The 10,043-nt window shown below is 31.9% G+C and overlaps 1 protein-coding gene across 1 annotated transcript; it reads left to right on the top strand.

The window, feature by feature from the left end:
* Window positions 1–8,938: 8,938 nt before the first annotated feature.
* BDCG_17831 (uncharacterized protein) lies at window positions 8,939–9,764 on the top strand (the record flags this gene model as incomplete). Its single annotated transcript, XM_045426885.1, has 3 exons — window positions 8,939–9,267; window positions 9,419–9,455; window positions 9,678–9,764. Coding segments are annotated over 3 exons (452 nt in total), but the record flags the coding sequence as incomplete, so codon positions are not given.
* Window positions 9,765–10,043: the final 279 nt, after the last annotated feature.

Below are 10,043 nucleotides of genomic sequence, written 5' to 3'. Positions count from 1 at the left end.
CAGCATCAGACACTTTATCTGAAACTGTAATTACTATTCTTCTATTATCTCATAAAAGAACTGTAGAAAAGATCTACTGAAATCACTTAATATTTCTGATAGAATCTGATGAGATGTAGTAATTAACTTCACTATCAATCTATCTGAGAGTAAGAGTTGTAGAAACATTCTGATCATTGTGAATTGATTGAGCAAAGATATAATATTGAAATATTGTGATAATATGAATACTGAACAAGTTACTGAAGCTTTTCTACAGAGCTCATTCTATCAGATGCATGAATTGCTGAGATTCATAGTATCAGATCAGAGCTGTTAATTTATGAGTACTCTCTGAACTAGAATCTGTCAAGTTCTCAAGATTATACACTGTCTGTTAACTGTCTATCACTCTGAGATCAATGATGCATCAGAATGAACAATTCAGATTATAAAGAATTATCTTCATAAGTTCTGTAACTACTTATAAGATGATTGACATGATCTTCTTCTACACACAGAGATCACTATCAACAGTTGAGATGCTGTTTTAACAGATATAAGCGCATTCTTTCTTACATATAGATATCATATAAAAGTGTTAAATCTTCTAGAGATTATACACTTCACACTGAATCTCTGCAGTCTGATTCAGATTGTCAACAATATAGTAATAAAGCTCTGAGATATCTGTGATTGAGCAGAGACCTTTATGATAACTATAAAACAAGATCAAGAGAATCAAATCAATATTCACTGAGATCTCACTGAATAATATAAGATAGAAGATCTGATATGATTGAATCTTAAGAATATATAAATCACACATTCATCTTATACACTAGATTACTGTCATATCAGATATGAAGTAATAGAAGTTCTAGATAGTCATAACTACTGTCTTAACACATCATCAGAGATTTATAATATATTCTATACAAGCTTACTCTGCCGCACTATTACTGATCTGTTTTCTTCTCAACTGACTTCTGACTAACAATCACCAGAGATCATAGAAGAAGATAATGAACTTGAATGAAAGATTGAAGATATTCTCAATAAGAGATTATGCAGTCACAGTTAATAATATCTTATGAAATGAGTCAGCTATAATTAACTGATCTGAACTCTGAGTTCTGTGTTATCTGAAACAGGGGTTCTTGACTGATGAGAACTGCTTCAGAAAAGAGAGAGCTAATGTAGTGAGCTGCACTCAATCAATTATATAGACTATTCTGTTACACTTCACAGATTTCACATACACTCTGATTCTCAGTCATTCTCAATTGTCAATTCTTGACTGTCATGAATGTGTACACTCTGATTCTCAGCCATTCTTGATCACTGATCCTCGGCTGCTATGAATGCGTGTATATTCTTTCACTCTGAAGCTTCACCACGTACATTATTACATACACATATAAATATTCATCTTAATTACTAATTCTTACACTTTCTCTTTCTTTTCTTCTCTAATGTTTTTATCTTTGTTATATAAGACCTATCAATATTATACTGATCTATTCAGCGTAGGCCTCTTACAATAGTATAGTTATTCACAGTATTATCAGTTGTAATTGTAAGAAGACTAAGACTAATATCTTAATAGTTATTTTTAATCACAGTTATTAATATCTCTGCTATATAATTCTCAGTATGACTACTTATCAATGATTCAAATTCAATTAATATCTCTTAATAAGTTCAGTTCTCATCAATGTAATAACATATAACTCTTATAAATGTAAGATTATTTATACTAGTTCATGCATTCACTGTGAGAGATACTCTTCAATGATTCTTCAACTCTGATTCTAGATGTTGTATATTAACTTTGTAATATGTCTTGAGATTAGACTGAAGACAGAATCAATGTGAAATATGAAGATTTGAATTAAGTATTTGAAAAAGTGTTCAGAATTCAGGGTTTTTAATTGATTGAAGAGAAAGATTCAGAGATATATATATGTAAAATAATTATTCACAGAAGTTATCAGATGAGAGTTATGAAATCAGAGTACTGATATATGATTATTTTCACATAATTTTCTTTAAATTAGAAAGTTAGTATTATCAAAAATTATTATCTGATAGAGTAACTTATCAGCTCAGTAGTAATTTTCTGATTATTTTTCTCTTATTATCTACATTCTGATGCCTTCAGATGTCAGAAAATTTCTTCAGAGTTATAATCAGTTTATAATGAATGTGTAAGAATAAGTGCTCGCAGGTGATTATTCAGATGTTTGCAGCTTGATGTGATATGTACTGTTAACTACTAAAAGTATTCACAGTAGAAAGATAAAATGTAGAGATTAAATGTATAATAGCATTCAAGCTGAGTTATGAATAGTATTTGTGAACTTCAGTCTATATAGTTGTGTGTAGTCAAGGGCTGCTAGCTCTATTGATTACACAAGAGATAGAAATAGAGATAAAGAATCTGTGAGAAGTGAGATTTCTTACATATTTCTTCCTCTCTAAGACTTCATCTGTGAAGCCTTTTACTGAGTGACTTCATAGAATCAGCTCAGCACTGCAGTGATACTTACTAAAAAACCTTCACATCTATAAAAACCTCAGTGAGGAAAAATCCCTTGTTATTATAAAGAGAAAAGAGTCTGTCACTCAGTTTCTTATTCTATGAGATTCTTTGTAATCTACAGATTCTTCTCTGACTATCACACAGATTCATCTTGCATCTTTCATATAGAAGAGTTCTGATTGACTCTCAATCATTTTCATAAGATTCTTGTGTAATTATTACACAGATTCATCTTACAGATAAATCACTCTCTGTAAGATTATTCTTATCAAAGAGAAGTATTTACAAGTTGATCTTTCACTCATTCTTATGAATCATTGTTCTTTGACACTGTAGAATTGTGAGAAATTTTTCATTCTTTCACTAACTCTGTAGAATTATAGAATCAAGATATCTGTGATCTGCAATCACTCTTTATAATTACATAGAAAGATTCAGGCCTGCAATTCATAATCACTCTTATTTACTAGAGTGATCTGACTGTTCTACAGAATCACTCACAGTGCAAGTAAATCTCTCTAGATGTAAGAATAAGTGCTCGCAGGCAATTATTCAGGTGTTTGCAGCTTGGCGTGATATGTACTGTTAACTACTAGAAGTATTCACAGTAGAAAGATAAAATGTAGAGATCAAATGTATAATAGCATTCAAGCTGAGTTGTGAATAGTATTCATGAACTCCAGTCTATATAGTTGTGTGTAGCCAAGGGCTGCTAGCTCTATTAGTTATGTAAGAGATAGAAATAGAGATAAAGAATCTGCAAGAAGCAGAATTTCTTATATACTTCTCTCTCTCTAAGATTTCATCTGTGAAGCCTTTCACTGAGTGACTTCATAGAATCAGCTCAGCACTGCAGTGATACTCACTAAAAACTCTTTATATCTATAAAAAATCTCAGTGAGAAAAAATCCCTTGTTACTGTAAAGAGAAAAGAGTCTGTCACTCAGTTTCTTATTTCATGAGATTCTTTATAATCTACAGATTCTTCTCTGACTATCATGCAGATTCATCTCACATCTTTCATATAGAAGAGTTTCAGTTGACTCTCAATCATTTTTATGAGATTCTTGTGTAATCATTACACAGATTCATCTCACAGATGAATCACTCTCTATGAGATCACTCTCATTAAAGAGAAATATTTGTGAGTTAATCTTTCACTTATTCTCACAGATCATTGTTCTTTAACACTGTAGAATTATGAGAAATTTTTCATTCTTTTACTAACTCTGTAGAATTGTAGAATCAAGATATCTGCAGCCTGTAATCACTCTTTATAGTTATATAGAAAGATTCAGATCTGTGATTCACAATCACTCTTATTTACTAGAGTGATCTGACTATTTCATGAGATTACTCACAGTATAAGCAAACCTCTCTAGAGTAGTATAAATATCTCAGATCTGTTTACAGAATCTCATCTTCTTTCTCTTTTTCTATAACAGCTCTTATCTTTATAAACTGTGAGTATTCTCATTCATCTGTGAAGTATTTTTATTCAGATAACAGAGAGAGAGTATTTCTAACAATGTCTGTATATTAATTCAAGAACTTCTCAAGAATAAAAATTTTTTCAATTTCAATATCTTTATAAATAATGTCTGATTACTGCTGAGCTTCTTATGAGTGTTTCTGTAACTTCTCTGATCACTTTTTACTAGCTGATGAAGCAGAGATGTCACTTCTCATGATTGCATCTTCATCTCTCTCAGCTCTGTTACTGCATCTGATCTTCAAGTCAGTGACTTATCTCATCTCTTTCTCAGATCAGTCTCTGACTCTAAGCAGTGTAGTCTCTCTCTTTACTGTAAGTCTTCTTATAAGTAATTTCTTACAGACTTTAGCTGACAGTTCTTATAAAGCTTCTGATGTTGCTAGTGTCTTCTGCAGCTCTGTGAGCCTATGATCACTCTCTCTCTGCTCACACAATCTCTGATCAGATATATGTGAATATGTCTAGATTTCTGATCAATGATTCTCATGTCACAGTGCATTTCTACAATCTCATTGTCAATGAGAGATGAGTCTCTGAGTACCTGTAAAATTCAGATAATCAAGACAATGTGAATATCATGAATTCACAATGAGAGTTAGTCTGAGCAGATGAGTTCTCTCTCTATATTTCAATTGTTTTCAGGCTGAATACTTCAGTATAACTGAGAGAGTAGACACAGCTTTATAAGAGATATCTGATCACATGTGCAGACAGTCAGCTCTCAAGACTCTGCTACAACTGTATATATTCTGATGTCTGACTTCTCTGAAGTCTGTGTATTTCTGATAATCTTCATATCAAATGTAATAATTGTCTGTACTGCAGGTATAATACTCTCTGCTTCTTTGAAGAAGAAAATTGATAGTTATGAGGAAATTGAGTGTTACAGATGTTGAGAATGTGAATATGAGTTTTCTTTATTTTTTCTTTATTAATCTCTAAATTGTGTTCATAGCCCTGTTTATTTTCTGTTTTTTAACTTTAATGAGAATATGATTTCTTCTTCTCTTATATATATCACAGACTGTTTATCTCAGTAGAAACTCATTATCTTATAGACTAGAATTCACAAATGACAGTGTTAATATCTTTATCATAACCAGGTTCTTAGTGAAGATTATATCATTCTGACTTATCAGAATTCACAGTATGAAAGTTATGTCTCAGCTTCTGCAGATGTCTTATCTGTCTGAATGATTTCTAAGTGAACTTATTCATCTTGTCAGAATACTCTTATCACTGAATCTTGAATCAGAGCTCATGATCTTGCTTCTCTGAGTTAATAATCTCTTTGACCTGATATTCTCTTTCACTCTCTAGTACTTTGTAAACAGAGTGATGAGTCACAGAATTCTCTTCTGAGAATTTCTTATATTCACAGAGTAAAGAGATATGAAAAACATTATATATCTGCAACTCAGATAACAGTTTCAATCTGTAGAACTATGAACTAACTTTCTTTATAATCTTATAAGACTCTGTCTACAAGAGATTCAGCTTCTTACTGAGTCTCTGTGTGATGATGTTTTCTAGACTCAGTCAGACTCTATTATCTTTCTTGAAACTCTTTATAATATGCTTGAAGTCATAGTATCTCTTCTGATACTCTTGAGTCTTTCTCAAGAATTTACAGGCTTTCTCTCAGATCTTCTGAATTCTCTCAGCTCATTCATGAGTATCATTACACTCTATAGTGTACTCTCACAGATTCATCAAGATCATCTGTGAATAAGTCTCAGTGAGTATCTCAAAGAGAGTTTTATCTGTGCTGACATACTTTGAGTTATTGTATATAAACTCTGTAAGTGATAATTAATACACTCAGTTATTCTGATTGTAATTAATAAAGCACTGTAGATACTATTTCAATATACTTATCAGACATTCTGTCTGATCATCTGTCTATTGATGAAAAGCTGTGCTTAGATCTTGTGAGATCTTCAGTATAGTCATCAGATCAGACTAGAACTCTTTTATAAAGATTGATTCTCTGTCTGAGATAATGTTCACAGATAACTCATGCAACTGAATCACATCACAGATGAAGATATAAGTCAAATTCTTTGACTTTAAGTTCTTACAAGTGAGTATAAAGTGTGCTATCTTAATGAAGTGATTCACTATCATCAGCACACTGTCAAAGCAGGCATTATATATATTCTTACTTTCAGAGAGACTTATAAGAGCATTCATTTCTAGCTGTTTTCAAGGTTTCTGTGAGATGAATAGAGAAGTAAGTTCTTCATATAATCTGAACTACACTATCTGTGAACTCTGATAAATAGTATAAGAATTCACTATCTTCTTCACAAGTTCTTGTATCTTCAGCTAGAAGTATTTTCTTATAAACAACTCATGAGTTCTAGTATCTATAAAATAATCTGCTAGAGAAGAGTTATGATATCTTTTAATAAGTTCTATATATAGAAACTCATTTACAGGTATATAAATCTGATTCTCTCTTTATAAGAGATTATTTAAGTCTCTTTAATTCTTTATTTCTGCAGAATTGATCTCTGCTGTAAGCAGTTTCTGAATATACTGAGCATATTCATTCTTCAGTTGCAGTTCAGATAATCTTAATAGAAGATCTTATAAAGACTTATACTCTGTTTCTTCTTACATCAGGTCTTTCACAGCACTTCTCAAAGTCTGCAAACTCTTCAGATTATAGATACTCTCTTCAAGAATTCTCACAGAGATTTTCAGAGTGTTAACTCTCAGTGTTATAGAGAGTAGTTATACAGGCTTTTTCTCTCCCTCTCTTCTCTTCTCTTATGAGAGATTGAGAGACTCTTCAGTCAATCTCTTCATAACACTCAGTCTGAGCATCTTACAAAGCTTTTCTGTCTTTTCTAGTCTCTCTGTGTCTGTCACTCTGATCTTCTTAACATAGTCTGATCTGTGAGAGAGTCTGTCTGCTGAGTTCTTAGTTTTCTTGATATATTCTATCTTAAATCAGAACTCACTCAGTCTCTGAGCTCAGTGAACCTGCTGTTGTGAGAGTTTCTTAATTGAAGTACACTATTATAAGCTATTATAATCAGTTCTAATAGTAATCACTGTTATAAGGCTCTTGAAGTAGTGATATCAGTGATAAAAGAATTTCACTATTATAAGAAGCTTCTGATTATGAATGTTATAGTTGATCTTCATAAGTTGTATCTTTCATAAGAAAAAGATCACTGAAACTCAGTTCTTATTTAACTGTAGTTACAAGACTATTTCTGAAATTATAAAGAAGAAGATATCTATCTTTAATCTAATTAAGAGTAAGAGATTAAAGTAAAACAGTATCACTGTATCTATGAATATCTGTTTTAATCTTACAAAGATCTTATGAGCTTCTGAGATAAGAAAGTTCTTACAGTTCTCTTTTCTTAATAATCTTTTCATTCTCTATTTATGAAATGACTTCTTCTTATTTTCACTCTTCAGTATGTCTGTAAGAGCTAAGAAGATTCTCATGAATACAAAGATAAACTGTCTATAGAAATTCACAAAGCTCAGAAAGATCTGAATCTTGTGAATACTAGTTAACTCTGATCATAATAGAATAGTCTCAATCTGTGAAGATTTCATCTGAATATCATCTGCAGTGATTACATATTCTAGGAAATTAATCTGATAGACACTGAAGTTGCACTTTACAAGCTTAATATACAGTTCTGTCTTATCTAAGACCTTCAACATACTTCATACATGCTCAGTGTGTTCTTTTTTCTTTGTAAAGTATATCATCACATTATTCAGATATATTATTATAAAGACATTCAGATATACACAAAGTATTTTATTGATAAAAGACTGAAATGCTGCAGAGACATTAGTCAGATTAAAAGACATTACTAGATATTCAAACAATCTCAGTGCAGTTCTAAAGACAGTTTTTTATTCATTCTCAGACTGTATTTACAGCTATATATATGTATTGATTATATTCAGTTGTGTGAATATGACAGCTTCTGTAAGACAGTTGATCACATTCTTAATCAGAGACAGAGAGTAGCAGCTCTTTATTATCTTGAAGTTCAGATTATAATAATCTATACACAATCTGAGATCTTCATTCTTCTTCTTCACAAACATCACAGAGACTTCTGTAAAGGTCTGTGAAGATCAGATGAAGTCATTCTTCTGTGATTCAAAGGTTGCTTAAGCCAGCGTACGATTACAGGCGTACGCCGGCTTCTTATATTGTAATCTTGTACGCTAAATTAATTAGCATACGCTATGGCCCCTTTACACTCGTACACGTACGCTAGTAGTTCGGAAGCAGCTGTGTACACTAGTAGTTTGAAAGCAGCCACATTATTATTCAACAGTTGTACATTCTTCTGAATCACATCCTCTCTCATCAGATTCAGTCACACTAATGTGACTATGTCATACACTCTAGCTTCATGTGGATTAGCTTGCCACTAGCATTTCATAATCATATGACCTATTCCTGATTCGGCTAGTGTTTCATGTACACTCTCACAAAGAAACTTTCACTATATTATATCACTCATTCACTAACTTTTCTCATTCTTCAATTATCATCTTCATCATTGTCATCATTAAATGTTATCATCTCATTCAAGATTTCTACTCTTTCTTCTATTCAACTCTTTTCATCTGTTCATCTATCACATTGTACATGTTCCTGGCAATGATTCTTCATTCTCATAACAAGCATCATTGTAGTGCTCATATCAGACAGTTCATTAGCAGTAAGTATAATGTGTTGTGAAATATGATCAGGACTTGTTTATCTTCTAACAATTATCAGAACAATGTATTATCATGAATGATGACACATCTTCTTCATCTTCTTGTATGCCTTTGATCATTTCCTTCAGCAGGTTTCTGATTGTGTTTTCTGGCACAATTTTACATGAACACAGATGCTGATATGTTTGTTTTTATTCATGTAGAATCTTCACATGTTGACAGATCTGCATCTGCTGATAATAGTGAACTCAGTGTTGAATCATTGATTGAGAACTTGAAGAATGTGATAATGAAGAAATTGTCTGTATCATATATAATCAGATCTTCTGTGTCTCTCTCTGTTCTCTCTGTTTCTTTCTCTGTCACTTTCTCTCAATCTTCTACATCTGTCTCTGTGCCTGGTTCCTCTCTCACTATCTCTGTTCCTGTGACTCTCACTTCTGCTACTTCTGATTTTACTGTCTCTGTGTTCATTATCAGCTCTTCTCATTTCAAGGAGATGTTATATAAACTTAATGAATCATGTCTCTCAGTGTATATACTTCTGTCCTTCTTACTGACTCTCAGAATAATTTATTGTATGAAGACTGTGTACAACACAACTATCTGAAGCTCAGTCACAGACACTGATTATTATATTTATTTTAAATATTCATGATAAAGCAATTATTCATTCATATCAGAGAATCACTTTCTTTCTCAACAGTATTGAGATTATAAGTCTTTTTCTTTTTCATCTTTTCTTTCTGACACTGATTTTTCTGTTCTTAGAAGAAATTGTTATGAGTTTTACTGTACATGAAGTCATGATATTCACAGACATTAAGAAACTTTTTATAATCATTAAATTCAATATTATGAGTACATCTGCTCTAATAAATATCTTCAGAATGATCAACCTGTATCAGTCTATTCTCTGATATTTATCATCTGACTTCATAGTGCAGGTGAAGAATATCTGTGTTTTCAGAAACAGAAACATGAATATTATACTCTTTTACACTCACAGATGTGAGGCTCATACATCTTGTCTGAAGTGTTATTATGAAAATAAGCTGTTCACATACTATGTTCTACTTTCTGTATTTCCTCATGTCTCTCTCTCTCTTTCTGAGAAGCCTTGTGTGTGTTGTAATTATGCATACAATTCTAAGGCCAGTGAGTGTTCATTTGATAATTGTTATCTCTGCTTTTGTGATTTTTGTATGCTAACAATGATTCTTAGTTACTCTGATGTCAGAGATCATTCTGATCAAAGATGACAATGCTGCTGAGACTACTCTCTCTCACTCTCAAGCTTTTTCTGTT

Source organism: Blastomyces dermatitidis (assembly GCF_000003525.1).
Source record: "Blastomyces dermatitidis ER-3 genomic scaffold supercont1.11, whole genome shotgun sequence".
Taxonomy (NCBI): Eukaryota; Fungi; Ascomycota; class Eurotiomycetes; order Onygenales; family Ajellomycetaceae; genus Blastomyces; species Blastomyces dermatitidis.
The sequence above is the reverse complement of the archived record's forward strand: the minus strand, read 5'-3'. Positions and strand labels throughout refer to the sequence as shown.